The 16098-nt window shown below is 35.4% G+C and overlaps 1 protein-coding gene across 5 annotated transcripts in view; it reads left to right on the top strand.

Annotated features, from left to right (window-relative positions):
* The window catches only part of COL24A1 (collagen type XXIV alpha 1 chain), a 404519-nt gene that overhangs the window by 288306 nt on the left and 100115 nt on the right, over positions 1–16098 (top strand). For all 5 annotated transcript variants that reach the window (XM_086717446.1, XM_025934829.2, XM_086717444.1 and 2 more), the window contains 2 exons: positions 14310–14363; positions 15987–16094. In XM_086717446.1, the coding sequence (XP_086573572.1) occupies positions 14310–14363; positions 15987–16094 (162 nt within the window). The remainder of the gene's footprint in view (positions 1–14309; positions 14364–15986; positions 16095–16098) is intronic.

Genomic DNA, 16098 nt, shown 5'->3' with positions numbered 1-16098 from the left:
CCAACATTTTGACGGGGCTGCTGGTTTGGCTGCCTGTCTGAGTAGGTCTATAGTATGGATTCCACAAATGCCCAAATTCTATGGCCAGGCAATCCTGGTTGAGTGAGATGGGAGTATATGCTTAGCTGTTGGGCAAGGTTTCAGGTTTGCTTCCCTGACTACTCAGGGACATATAATGGGCTCCACAGCAAGTATGACCCTTTGGCTGGGGACCCAAATAATGCAGAACACTTCAGCCAAGATCTCTGACCAGACAGAGCCACCAACTCAGCTCTGCAGATGTGCAGAATCACTGGCTGGGATCTCTGCTCAGGTGCTACTGCAATCAAGAATGCAGTCCACCAAGATCTGGTGCAGGATGCTGTAATCCTTGCCTCTCTTCTCTGTCTCTATCTGATCCTTAGTAGTCAAGTCTGCATTCTTTCCCAATGATCCCCATGAGGTGAAACTTTATTGGGCTACCTTGGAAGCATTCTACAATACTGGGGGAGCTAAATGTGCATTTTGGATTTTTCTTTTCCTCACTGGAGAAACTATAAGCCAAGGGAGCCACTTGATGCAGTACTCTGCTGGTCTGAGGAAAGGACAATGCAATCAAAGTGAAATCTTTACTCTTACCTTTCTGCTTGGTCCTTCTGTATCCCTGTGATCTAGGAGAGTGCCTCAGCCTCACCCCCAGGTTCTAGGATTTTCACAATGGTGGGTCTTTTATATGGATACTAGCTACTTGGTCTTCTTCTGAGGATGGCTGAATTCAGGAATGACTTAAGTGACTATCCTGATGATGTCACCTCAGCTATGGAAATTCTGTCATAAAGCATTTGAAGGGGAACATTTTGTGTTATCTCAAACTTGGTTTGATTGACTATTTCTGATTTTTATTCATTGAGCTGACATTATTCCTGTAGAGGAATGTCCTAACTCTAGAATGCCATAAGAAGTCCTTTGCAGGCATAATTTAAACTATCAGGATCTGATATAAAATTGTAGTATTACTTCAAGGGAAATTTTAAATGTATTGGACAGATTCTCTCACCACAGAGCCAATAGAAGATGTAAATAAATAATGAGAACAGCTTTTTTCTTGCTTAAATCCTTAATTTATGATATTTGTTACATCTTCTAGATAAGGCCTCTCTGGACATTTTGTCTTTTTACTTTACTGTCCCCTCGTCTTTATCTCACATGTTTAAACATGTGTTCTCCTCCCAAGATTATTCTCTCTTTACTTTTCTAAGTATCCTTGCCTTTGAAGACATTCTCATATCTTGGGAGTCGTTACTTATGACCCTACCGTAAAATGATTTCTCTTTTTGCCATGCCCTAGGGGTCTTATTTAGCCTTTTAAAGATATTTCCTGCCCCTAGTAATCTCAATTACATCTCCAAGAACTAAGAAGAAGCCCTATCTGGAAGAATACAACAAATACCATAAATTAAGCACAAACTGACTACCTTGCCATTCATATCATTTACCCATAATTATAATTCCTTTAGTATCTATTAAAATAATGCTATCTCACCTCTTCTCCAAAATAATAGATAATTATACCAATGTATTTCAAAGTGACATTTGAAGTTTGAGGATGAATCAGAAATGTCTCCTGTTTTTTAGCAATTGGCAAGTTGAGTCTTTTTTCCCTCTGGTTTTACATAAGTGGTAAAGTGTCCATTTCTATTCCATCCTGCTCTCTCAGTCCTGGAAAACTATGATAGGTGCTTCACTGCAGCAAATATAAAGCACTGGGGAATCACCCCCCAATATTATCTTCAAACTATTGGTCCAGGCACTGAACAATAGAATTTCACTTACATTTTCTCACAGAATCCTTCCAATAATCCAGTAGTGCTTTATTTTCCCCACTTTACAACTGAAAAATATAGACTCAGAGAAAGATAAGTATAATTGCAGATGGCAGAGCTGACTCTAGCTCCTTTATTGTCTGACTTCTATGCCTCTAAGCCACACTACTCCATGAGGTGACCAGCCTTGGGCTTATGTTTTGCCTTTTTTTGGGGATATTGACATTTTCATCTTTTGTAGAGGACTCATCAGGGCTGGACTCACAGAGAAACCACGTAACAAATGCTGAAAAAGTGTAATTATCTTTCTGAGAATTCTTACCAAATTATTTTTATATAAGAAAGTCATTAACAATTAATAATACTTTAGCATGGATTTTTTTTTAATCACCTAGCTTACTTCCCCAGCAGAATCCTAAATGTTGGTAGGAAGAACACAGAACTAAATAAAAGGTCTAGCCATGCCATAGGATAACAGACAGGAACCCCAGATGGGGATGATGCAGCCTGACAGCTGGTGATGGGCAGAACAGAGATGAAAAAAGAGGCTCAAAACAAGACATAGAAAAATGATAAACACAGATTTCATCTGCTTCATAATTTTTCCCAGGAATAATCTTGCCTTGTACACATCTTTGGTGCCTTTTTTAGTAACAACACATGTGTGTTTCTTTTTTATTCTTTTTGTTGTTCTCTTTGGAATTTTAAATGTCTTTCAGCTCATAAACCCAATAAAAATACCATGGCACATTTTTTTTCAAAAGAATTTTATGATCCAAGGAACTATTGCTTAATCAGACAGCCTGATGTTGGATTTATTTTTCACTTTAAAAACATTCTTCCTTAGGCAATGTCACAAAGATGCTACCTATTCTTGAAAAATAAACAAGACAGTGAGAAAAAAAGAAATACAATTTATTTTTCAAGAAAAGAAATGTTCTTCTCTCTAGAAGACTGGAAAATGAGAACTAGGTTGAAAAATAAAGCAGGGGAAGCATCAGTAACAAATTCCTAAATCTAAGATTTAGACTACTTTGAGCATAATTTTAAAATGTGTATTTTATGCTTGAATTCTATGCTAAAGTATTCAGTTGCCTAAATGCATAACTCTGTATGCGAGAAGAATTTGGAAGCATCTGAGAAGAAACATCTGCCTGAGTTATGGTCTGTCATCCATTTCTTTAAAAATCTATCACTGTACTATCTAACATCTAAACAGATGTGAAGCTATGGAAGTTAAAAGTTGAATATGTAAAAATGAAATTGTCTTATCTGTTAGGACAAAACTTGGTTGGATTTATTGAAGTGTGATTTTTTTCCCACCTGTATAGATAGAGGGGTATGATAATTAGGAATAGGGGAATGTCTTGAGAAAAGATGAAGCAAAATAAAGCTAAGAAGCTTTTTTAATAGGATCTTACAAAGCAAAGTCAGAAAGATGAAAGGACTTATCATTAGTTAGAAAAGAATAATAAGGTATACATGAATCGTATTTCTGAGATAATTTCCTTGGAAACCCTAAAAAATAATAAGTTTGGAAATTTGAGGTCAGTGGCATTAAGGAGTAAAGCACTTATTTAAATCTTTGTCTTCTGAATGATTTTTATGACTCTGGTCTTAGGCTTGTTTGTTCTGAACTGTTGTGTCATAAAGCAACACAGAAATAGAAAGACCTCTGCACTGACCATTATGCAAGAATTGCTCTACCACTGTCCCTACTCTACCACTAAAGAGCTGTACATTGTTGGGTGAGTCCTTCTTTGGTTTCTCAGTTTACACATTATACATGATAAAGGGGTTGGAGCTGGGCAGAGCCTCCCAAGATGACTGTGTCAGGGAGGGATGCTGAATGGGCAAGAGTGTTTCTTCTATTACTATGTGAGTCAGAAAAAAATCTTCGTATGTATATCTAACATGAGATTCTGTATAGGCTTTCTTTGGAAGAAAAGGTTCTATAGCTTTTAAAAAAAAAAGCATTAACTTAGATGCTCCAAAATTTTATTAGCTTCATAGATTGTGACTCTATAAAATGTATTTGTCCATTCATTAATTCAAAGAAAGTTTTGAGTACCTTCTATGAATCAAGAACTCTGCTAAGCAATGGGAATACCAAGGAGGAACAAGATTAGCAAGATTCCTGATCTCAGATTTTATGATATTGTGAACACTGACAATAGACTAGATCATTGCAGATAGCAATAAATGCAATGATGAAACAAATAGGGTGATGAAAAATAATAGCTGGTTAAGAGAATAGAAGCCTATTTCCAATAGGGCATTGAGGGAAGGATTCAGTTGAGACCTGAAGAATGAAAAAGAACCAGTCATGCCAAGAACTTTGAGAGATCACTCAAGGCAGATGGAATAGTAAGGGCCAATATCTGGAAGTGGGAATGGTCTAGATGTATTTGGAAAACTAAAGGGAAGCTAATTATAGCTATAGCATAGAGAATAGTGAAAAGTTTTTTGAGATGAACTTGAAGAAATAAATAGGAAGCAGATCATGAAGGATTATTTAAATCATGGTACAAAGTTTGGTTTTTTTATTCAGAGTGTAGTAAAAAGGCATTGAAAGTTTTCAGACAGAAGAGGAACATAACCTGTGATAGGAATCATTCTATAACTCCCAAACTTTGTTTACTATATCTAACATTATTGGCTGTCTCAACGAATAAAATAAATCCCAGGGGACAAAAATAGAACAAGATAAATTTGAATTACAAGAACATGTTATGTGCTAAGAAAAGTCAAAGGGAAAAATAATGATCTTTCCAACAAATGGTGCTAAAACAAGTAGATACCTTCATGCAAAAGAATAAAGTTGGACCCTTATCCTACACACAAAAATTAACTCAAAATGGATCATAGACCAAAATTTAAGAGCTAAAACTATAAATGTCTTAGAAGAAAACATATCAGTAAATCTTCATGACCTTGATTTATGCAAAGTTTTCTTAGATAGCACCAAAAGTATAAGTGACAAAAGAAAAAATAAACTGGACTTCATTAAAATTAAGTTTTGTGCTGGCTGGCTCAGTTGGTTGAACATTCAATTCTTGATCTCAGCTCAGCTCTTGATCTCAGCTCAGCTCTTGATCTCAAGGTTGTAAGTTCAGGCCCCATGTTGGGCTCCACATACTGGATGTAAACCCTACCTACAAAAAAAAAAAAGGAAAGAAAAAAGGAGGGATGGAGGAGAGGAAGGAAGGAAGGAAGGAAGGAAGGAAGGAAGGAAAGAAAGAAAGAAAGAAAGAAAGAAAGAAAGAAAGAAAGAAAGAAAGAAGAAAAGAGAAAGAAAATAATTTTGTGCTTCAAAAAACACCATTAGGGCAGTGAAAAGACACCCATGAAAAGGGAGAAAATATTTGCAAATCATATATGATAAAGGACTGTATCCAAAATATGCAAAGAACCCTTCCAACTCAGTAGTAAAAAGATAAGCCAATTGAAAAATTGAGTGAAACATTTAAACAGATGTTTCTCCAAAGAAGATATATAGTTAGCCAATAAGCAATTGAAAAGATGATCAACATTATTAGCCATTAGGAAAATTCAAATAAAACCACGAGATGCCACTTCACTTGACTAGGATGGTTATAATAAAAAAAAAATTAAAAATAAAAAAAAAACAGAAAATATCAAATGTTGCTGAAGATGTAAATATACATTGCTGATGGGATATAAAATGGTACAGCCACTTTGAAAATCAATTTGGCATTTTCTCAAAGTGATAAACACGGAGTTGCTATATGATCCACCAATTCTATTCCTAGGTATATACCCAATAGAATTGAAAGCACAGTTCAAACAAAATTTGAATTTTGTACCTGACTATTTATAGAAGCATTTTAATGATAGCCAAAATAACATAAATGATCATTCAACTGATGATTTGTAAATGTATATTAATAAATGTAGTGTATCTATGCAATGGATTATTACTTGGCAATGAAAAGAAATGATGTACTCCTACATGTTACAACACTGATGGACCTTGAAAACATTATGCTTAGGGGTGCCTGGGTAGCTCAGTCCGTTAGGTGTCAGACTTGATTTCAGCTGAGGTCACGATCTCACAGTTCATGAAATTAAGCCCTACATCGGGGTCCATGCTAACAGTATGGAGCCTGCTTGGGATTCTCTCTCTTCCTCTCTCTCTGCCCCTCCCCTGCTTATACTTGTCCTCTCTCAAAATAAATAAACATTTAAAGAGAAAAGAAAAGAGAACATTATGCTAAGTGAAAGCAGCCAGTCAAAAAAGACCACATGATATATGACATGTCCCAAATAAGGCATATCTAGACAGACAGAAAGTAGATTAGCGATTGCCTATGGCTACTAGGGATGGTGGTTGGGAGGAAATGGGAAGTGACTGCTTGTGGATACAGGGTTTCTTTTGGGGGCAATGAAAATGTTCTAAAATTGATTGTGGTGATGGTTGCACAACTCATTGAATTGTATACTTTAAACAGGTTCATATATGGTATATGACTTGTATCTCAAAGTTGTTTAAAAAATAGATGTGATGTGGGGTGCCTGGGTGGCTCAGTCGGTTAAGCGTCTGACTTTGGCTCAGATCCTGATCTCGTGGTTCATGAGTTCAAGTCCCACCTATGGGCTGTGTGCTGACAGCTCAGAGCCTGGATCCTGCTTCAGATTCTGTGTCTCCTTTTCTCTCTGCCCCTCTTCCTGCTCATGCTCTGTCTCTCTCTCTTCTTCAAAACTAAATAAACATTAAAAAAATTTTTTAAATAGATGTGATGTGTTACTTTCAAGACAATACAGCTACTCTCACATATTTAAAGTAATAGGCTGGAATCTCAACTCCTTCTATTTAATGAGTAGGCTCAGCATAAAGCCAACTATTCTCTGTCAGCATATAAAAGCATTCTTATGTTAGGAATTATTGAAGAAGTTTACTAAAACATGCTCATTTAGAAAATGTTGCTATTTTTCCAGTCTGCTGCAAGCCTCTAAGTACACAAATGAGTTGCGGTAGGGTTGCCTTTTAAAAGCAAATATTTTGCAGCAAGATATTTCTTATGCATTTTTAGAACAAGCATAAAATAAACCAGCCTAATATCAGTGGAAGTTCCAACCCCATCCCACATCCCCCCCAATCCACGTCCTCCCCTCCACCCCACAAAAAGAAGAAGCAACCTGTCTTTGAAGAGAAAAAAGATGTGGACAAAAGAACCAGGAGAAATCTTTCCGGTTATAATGACAAAAGAAAATGCAATAGCAATCCCCTTTTTCACATATAATGTGTTCTTCAAATGTACAAAGGTTTAGTGTGCAAAATGTTCCCAATAGATGCATATGTTACATTTCTTAGAAACAAAAAGGTAGTATAAAAATGTCTCACTACTCTTCACCTTTTGTTCATAAACTTTGGCTTTACTACAAACTTTAGTACATGTTTTTTAAGATGTTATTTCTTTACAAATGAATACCAAGTAGCCTAGGTTACTGTCTGATTAAGGCTAAATATTTTCAATTTGGGGCATGCATTCTATCATTCATTTGTTTATTAAATATTTATTAATCATCAATTATATGCCAGGCACAGTTCTGGGTACTAATGTTAAAGCAATAAACAAAACAGACAAGGTCCCTGCTGTCCTGGAACTTAACACTGCGGCGTGGGAAGGAAACGTGAACAAGAATGATAATTTCTGAGAGTGATAAGTGCTGTGAGGAAAAGAAAACATGGTAATGAGATAAAGAGTGACTAGGTAATAGACCACTTTAAATTGGGGTGGTCACAGAAGGACTACCTAGGGTTACATTGAACCAGATGTCTAAGGATAAGAGGCAGCCAGTCATGTAAATATCTAAGTAAAAGTTTTCTAGGTAGAGGGGACATTTAAATGCAAATGCTCTAAGGCAGAAAGGGCATGTATTAGATGCACTATTAGAAAGGGGCCAGATGGGGTGGGTGTGGGGGGGGAGGGAATGGCCAAGTAATTGGAATGTAGTGAGTAACTTGAAAACATAACATCAGAGAAATAAAAGGAGCCAGATCATATAGAGGATTACAGACCATAATAAGAGATTTGAAGATGATTCTGATTTCAATGTGCAGCCATTTGGAAGGTTTTAAACAGGTCAAGGGGTTTGAAATGTTAATTTCACTAAATGTTAATTTAGTGATCATTTGGGGAATCTTGAAGAAATAGACTATGAGGGTAAAAGTGGACTTAGAAGGCCATGGCAATAGTGTAGATGAAAAGTAGTATGGTTGGGAATGTAAGGGGACAATAGAGATAGGGGATAGTGATCCCATTTAAGACATATTTTGGAGATACAGCTGACTGTAATCACTCATTGTTTGGATGTTGAGAAAGAGGGAAAAAATAATGAAGAATAAATCCTGGTTTTTAGCTGGAGCAACTGAACTGGTGATCATATCATTAAATATATTACAGACCTACAAATTGGTATTTACATATGTGGATATATGTGATTTCATTATTTTTGGTTTATTTGGTTTTCCTCACAAGCTCTAACTTACTGATTAGTGAGGAATGGTTGGAGGCTTGGGGGCAAAAGAAAATTTTAAATCCAACTCAGTTGAAAGCTTAAACAATTTGTTCCTATAAATTAGTAGTCTCTGTAGGTAATGCTCAGACTCTTACAATGTTGCTTCTCAAATTTATCAGCTCTTGACCTCCCTCTTTTGCTCTTTTCCATTAGAGAGTCTGAGTGTCTGGTGATGGTAAGGATGAGGAGGCTTTGGATCTAGGTGCAGGTGTTTAAGATAGGAACATGGTAATGTCCCTTGTCAGTTTCCTTACTGCCTACCCTGCTGGCCTCTGATGATAATGTCTGCAGTTAGTAATTTTCATTTCCTTTCTGGGAGAGGTTCCCTCTAATCAGCTTCCACTAATCTGCAGATCCCTCTCAGGTCTTCTGGATTCTCATTCAGCTCTGGCCCAGGAAGTCTGCTCATCAGCCGTTATGACAGAGCCATGTCTTTCTAGAGTAATGACCACTCCCCCACCACACACATACACAAGCTCCCCAGGTATTTCTAAGTTGCTATCTACATCATATAGGAATCAAGGAGTAGGTTAGGAAAATTTAACAAATGTTCATCATTTTGATTTTCCTGAGCATCCAAAGTGATATGGCCATAAACCAAGTGCTATCTAGAGAGAAGGTACCTTTCCTGTATCCTGAAGAGGTAGTGGGGAACAAGAGTCTCACTTTACCAAAACTCAGAAAGAGGAAAATCTGAACATCTAGGTCTCTCCCTCCCTTTTTGCGCTTCTGTATTCTCCTGGAGCCAAAAGAAAAACAACAACAACAACAACAACAACAACCTGGCTTTCTCTCTATTTCTCCTATATCATATTCTCATCCTTTTATCACCTAGTAAAAAGCCTTAGAGTTCTATTGCAGTAGACGGAAGATGTGTCTTCTCTATAATATAGGACAGCTCTGTATGCTGGGTGCTCCAAGGTCAACTTGTGAATTATTAAAGTTGGAAACAAAGAAAACAGAAAAATTTTCTTAGTACATATAACCCTTGGGCATATGACCCCCTCAAGCTATGAATAGGGTAAAGTCCATATATTCAAAAAGGCAAAATTGAAAAGCAATTTTGATAATTTTAAAAATACTGCCACATTATAGCAGAGTTGGAGAAGACAAGAAAGAGACAAGATTTAGGGATTTGAGGGGATAATTCAAGGGTTCAGTTTGAGGCACATAAAGTTTGAAATCCCTATTAGAAATTCAAAAAGATGTCAGTAGGTAGGATAACCAGAAGGTCAATGATACAGTCAGGACAGGTGACATAATTTTAGGAATCATTAGAATATAAGGAGGTGTTATATAAGGAAGCCAAAAATTCAGGAAGCATGCTGCCATATAAACAAAACCTTAAAATTTTTCAAGAATGAAAAAAGGTTGAGATAAAATGAGCCATTGGATTATTGGATTTAGCTTTATGAAGGTTACATGGTGACCTGAAAGGGAAGCAATTTCAGAGCTGTGGTAAGAACAAAAGCCCAAATGAAGAGGGAATGAGAAGTAAGAAAATAGTGGCAATGAGCATAAACAGGTCTTTCAAAAAGTTCTGCTGTGATGGGGAAGTAAAGATTGAACTAGAAAAGTACATGAAACATTGAATGAGTGAATAGAAAGGAAGGGAGGGAGGGACACGAGGTCAAGGAAGGGTTTTGTTTTTGTTTTTTAATGAGTGCTATCTAGCTTATTTAATTGCTGTCGGAAATGATGTAGTCAAGAGGAAAAAAATGATAGTGCAAGTGTTAAGAGAAGGCCATGAAGGGAACATGGGCTTTAGATACAAGTGAGGCACTGGCTTCAGACAAGCAACAGAGAAACTTCTTCCTTTGTAAGAGAAGGGAGGCGGAATATGTGTGTGCATAAGGAGGTATGTCGGTAGATCGGGTGTGGGAAAGAGGAGGTGGCTCTTGTTTGATTGCTACTCTGTCTCAGTGCAGTATAAGGCAAGGTCATTCACTTGACACTGAGGCGAAAATGGAAGTTTGAAGAATGTGTAAGTCCTCTTACAGACTAATGACAAATTTCTCAATTATACACGTTTGTGAGAGGCCTATCACTTTAATTTTTATATTCTCCACAAGTTTTTGTTGGTATTTAAATATATAAACACTTACAGTGATGTCTAAACTGCATGGTGGTTGGCAGATAACATTGCCATGCAGTAGTGTTGGATGACACCTGAATAGTTGAATTCATTGCACCTCATTGTGAGGTGCTGATATAATAAAGGTGTCAGTGAATTCCCTCTTGTGCAAGTATTGCAACAAAGGCCTAACATTTTTTAAAATTATACATTTAAGTCACATATTTACAAATTAAAGAATTAAAAATATGATCTCAATAAATGAAACAAAAAGCATTTAGTAAAATATAATATCCACGTTGACTATCATACTTAATGGTGAAACTTCAAAGAATGAGCAAAGATCACCACTATTCACCATTTCTATCCAACATTTACTCAGAAACCCAGCCAGTATGGTACAAGAGAAATAATCTACAGACAAATTATTAGAATTAAGGAGATTTTAGCAAGATGCTAAATATAAGAATATACAAAAATAGATTCCATTCTTCTTCACCAGCCACAAGCAGTTTAGAAAACCTTAAATAATATTTACTGGGGGCGCCTGAGTGGCTCAGTAGGTTGAGCATCCAATTCTTAATTTCAGCTCATGTCATGATCTCACAGTTCATGGGATTGAGCCCTGTATCGGGCTCTGCACTGACAGCATGGAGCCTGTTTGGGATTCTCTCTCTCCCTTTCTCTCTGCCCCTCCCCTGCTTGCTCTCTCCCTCTCTCTCAATAAATAAATAAACAAAAAAAAAACTATTTATAATATAATCATCAACAAAATTAAACAACTAGAAATAAACCTAACAAAAGATTTGCAGATTTTTGTCAAAAAATTATGTTTATTAACAAAGACCTAAATAAATGGAGAGATATTTTATATTCATGGATAGGAGGACTCAATATCAAAAAAATTATCAATTCTCCCCTAAATTAGTCTATAAATTCAATACAATTTTAGTCAAAATCCCTATAAGACTTTTTTTATAGGACCTGATTAATGAAAAGTGATTTTAAAATTCATATGAAAGAACAAAGGACCAATATCAAAACAATTTTCAAGAACAACTTACAAGGGTTGGGGCAGAGTGGTGTGTGGAAGGGAGAACTTACCCTACCTGATACCGTAACTTATGATTGAAGCTAGAGTAATTTAATCAGTGTCATGTTCATTCACAGAAGACAAAGAGACCAGTGGAAATAGAAGGTAACCTTGACTCAGAGCTTAGTATATTTTGAAACATGAAGTTTAATACATTGATCACAGATTGCAAATCATTAAGGAAAGGATGAAATATTCAATAAATGGTACTGGCCTAATTGGTTATCCAAATGGAAAACAAAATAAAATAAAACAACTCCTTCAAACCAGTGCACACACGCACACAAAAGAATGAAATTCCAATTAAAGGCCTAATTGTGAAAATCAAAATGTTAAGCATGAGAACATTTACAAGAACATTTTATGACCTCATGAAGGGAGGGGAAGCAGTCAGGATCTCCTAAACACTGAAAAGAAGTAAGACAAGAAGAAAATACTGATGAATATGACTCTGTTAAAATCACAAACTTATGTTAATCAGAAGTTATATTAAACAAAGTGAAAAAATATGCTGCAGGCTGAGAAGAGATCTGTGTTATATAGAATGAGCAAAATACAGGTATCAGGAATATATGTAAAAACTTTTATGGATAACTCAGTAAGTCCAGCTCAGGGGAATATTGAGCAGAATCACATATAGATGTGAAATAACGGTGTGAATAGATAATCATTCCTCCTTAATAATCAGAAATATGCAAATTGAAAACACAAATAAAATATCATTTACCACAATGAAATGGACATATTTGAAGTCTGATAGTACCAAGCTTTACAGAAGATTTGAAGTAATTGGACTCTGAAACATTGCTATGGGAATGGAAATTGAAAAAAACTACTTTGGAGAATAATTTTACATTCTCTTGTATACCTAAAGATGTACATATTCTACAACCCAGCAGTTTAACTTCTGGGACTATTCCATAAAAACAAAAACAAAACAAAACAACCACCTTTAACATGGCACATAGATGAGTTCACAAGCATTATCTGTAACAGGACAAAAAAAAAAAAAAACACCAAAATTCATCAGTAAAAAAGTGGTTAAATTAGCTGTGGTTTGATAAGAAAATAGAATCCCGTAGGATGAAAAACAGAAAGTGAGTAGATTAAAGACACTGATTAATTTCAAAAGCAAAATGTGTGTTAAAAAAGTTTCCAAAGAATGCATTAAGTATGCTTATTTAAAGTTTGAAAACATGCAACATCACCACATACTGCTTGGAGATACATACAAATGGAGTAAAGGTATAAAGAAATGCTTGGGAATGATAAATTGAGGGCAATGGTTGCACCTGAGTGAGGGGAGAGGGTAATGTGTTTGGAAAGGTATGTGTGCATATGGGACTTCAATTAACATATGTATCTTCTCTTTCTTACAGTAGGTGGTGGGTGCATGGGTATTTATTGTACCTTCTAATATCTTTTTATATACATTCAAATGTTATATAATACACTTGAAAAAGGCAGCGGACGTTAGTGAGAACTAACACTGAGCTAAATTCTTCAGTTTAAAGTCCGGTTCTTTTTAGCTTTACATGCACTATCTCATTTAATCTTAATAACTCTTTGAAGAGGTATTGTACTTCTTTTATAGAACAGGAAACTGAGGCCTTTAGAAGTTAAACAATCTACCTATGGTCATATTGCTGTGAGGTGACCAGAGCCAGACTATGAAACTAGCAGTCTGACTTTTAAAAGCTCACACCATTACCCTCTAATGAAAGTTAATCTGCCTCTTTTTAAAAGTCCATATTAACCGCAAAGAAATCTCAGGTTAGTGCAACTATCATTTTGACCTCTGGATGCAGCTAGAACTACAGCAATAGAACTTAACCATTTTGGCTTCTAAATTCAGTGACTTTCTGAGGCTAGAAGAGCATTTACTGAGGAGCATAGGGCATGAGTCACTTCCTTAGGTATCTGTTTATTCGTTCAACAAATATTTATCAAGAGCCTCCATAGCACAGTGGTAAACCACAATTTATTTCTTGTCTACATCATTTTTGCAGTTTGCCAAGCTTTGGGACACAAATTTGAGGTTTCCATTTTCATTTCCAAACTAATGCAAGGAGTGCTGTGATTAATTGTTGGCCGTTTCAGAACTTGCACCCTGGCTTACTGTGGATCTCATTTAAGCCTAATTATTGTTGACCTGCAAATTCACATGACATCTAAAATATTTTAGCCAATTTTACAAAAAAAAAAGTATGTATTGAAAACTTTCAGTCTACTTTGTCTGAATAAAATACAGATTAAAATGAGAATACTGTTTTAAAGTTGAATATGACTACTTCTTTTTTCTCCATCTATTTCCCTCTCTCCTTTTTTCCACAGACCAAAGAAAACCTCCTTAATCTACTACTCCAATAAGATCTTGAGATTCTTCTTCACCATGTTTTATATATATATTTTATAATCCTATACATTCAACAAGATGTTGAACCCACAGTAGTAGCTCATAGAACTGCTAAAATTAAAATGGATGCATTGGGTTTAGTTTAATTACAGTCTCACTAATTAAAATGGTGATGAAACCAAATAATTTTCTTCCTATAATAAAGAACAGTTTAATTTTGTCTATCTTGACCAGTTTGTCTATGTAAATTTTACTCATTAGTAACAGACCGCTAAATCATCATGACCTATTTTTAGATAATTATGCAAACACAATATTGTTGAAAAGTAACCGTCATTTTTACATAATGTTCAATTCAGTGATTATGTGATGTAAGTATTTAAATATGCCATCTAGTCCTTTCTTTAACAATTTATTTTCTTTTTTATATTGGACATTCAGGGATCTGAAGGAATTGTGGGAATTCCAGGGCAAAGAGGTCGCCCAGGCAAAAAGGTAATTTTTTTTTTTTTTACATCTTTTTAAGGCTTCCTTTCTTCTGATGTGCTCTGAGCTCCATAGAATGCTGTGATATTCTTATTTGCATGAGATATATGGTAATAAAGAAATATAAATTTGGTTTTAAAAGGCACATTTATATAAATTAATATTTAACTCTACTTAGGAGTATTTATTGCCTTAATTATTTGAAGGCAACTGTCTCACTCTGTAGTTTCTGTGAAGATATTTGCCTTTTCTTCTCCTGTTTGCCAAAAATTCTTCAGTAGACTTTGGGCAGGAAAAGAGAGAAAAGGAAAATACTACACCATTTGTGTATTAGTAACAACTTTAGTAAAATGTTTAGGGGAAAAGATTATGATTGAGATTGTTTCTGGGTTTATTAGTACTATGTTTATCTAAATTGAAAAGGTTAATTATTTTATCTTTCCCATATATTGACTTAGAAACACACATCCAGAATATGGTTTATATGTTTCTTTTATATCTTACTAAAATGAAAATGTATAAAATTCTGGAACATTATAATGAAAAATTCATCTCTGTATGGGGCCAATAATTTGTTCAAGTATGATTTTCTTATTCAAATACAACAGTTCTGAATATATGACTATAATTAGCTTCAAATCACACCATATCTAGTTCCCAAAGTCTAATTTTATCATTTCTACTAACATACACCCAGCCTATCTTTGTCATAATGTAGAGACAGGATTAGTTAGAATAAGAAGTAAAGAAAAATGAATGTGGTGAATTTTAGTAGCCATTCTTACCCATGAAAATAACCCCAATACTGAAGTCTCTTTTCATCATACTTGATGTTATATCTAAAATCAACATTAGAAGTGGGACAGTATAATTCTTTACAGTAGCCTGCATCCCTGGGAATTATTATGAATACCAAAAACTTCCTTCCTGACTATGATCACAGTCTAGTTTTTCTTTGTATCGACTTTATTGTCTACAGCAGAACAGATTGGTTCCCATTTTCAGAAAATGAATTATAGCACTTAAAGTTGTTTAAAAGCAGCCATATTTTGGTGGTAGAGAATGATCAGCCAGCTTGATGGAAAACAGAAGATAACTAGTTTTCAGAAGGATGTTAAATGATATAAATATGTTATGGATTTTTAAAGGCAGACTCCAAGCCACTGAATATACAGAAACATACACTGGAAACTGTATACATTAAATAGATCTTTGTGGGATTGAAATTGTGTATAGAAGCAGGTTTCTTATACAGTCTATGTTTTCTCATGATAACAGGAAATACATGCATGCATGCATACATACCTAACAAATTCAAAATAAAAAAAATTGGTTATTGGTAATTCAACATGAACACCAGATCTCCCCTGCTTGTTTGGCCAAAATTATTTTTTTTAATGTTCTTTCTCCTAAATTACTTTCAGTTGTATCTTTCAGATAACCTAGGTGGTGATGGTATGTTATTATTGTCAGTGGCAGTCTCTACCACCAGCTAGGTAAACCCAAGTTACTATTTACGGAATTTTGCTTACAGACTATCCTCCGGTGTCATTCAGATATATGATATAGTTAATTCATCTAGGTAAAAATTTGTCTTTTCCCACTTTTCTCTCTTACTAACGACATCCACAGGGTGAAAAAGGACAAATAGGGCCCACCGGAGAAATCGGAAGCAGAGGTGCTCCCGGACAAATTGGGGAAAGTGGTCCTAAGGGGGCCAGAGGAACGAGAGGTGCTGTGGTTA

Source organism: Puma concolor, chromosome C1 (assembly GCF_028749965.1).
Source record: "Puma concolor isolate L17-30 chromosome C1, mPumCon1.1.hap2, whole genome shotgun sequence".
Lineage (NCBI taxonomy): Eukaryota > Metazoa > Chordata > Mammalia > Carnivora > Felidae > Puma > Puma concolor.
Note: the sequence above shows the minus strand (reverse complement) of the source record. Positions and strands in the feature narration are given on the sequence as shown.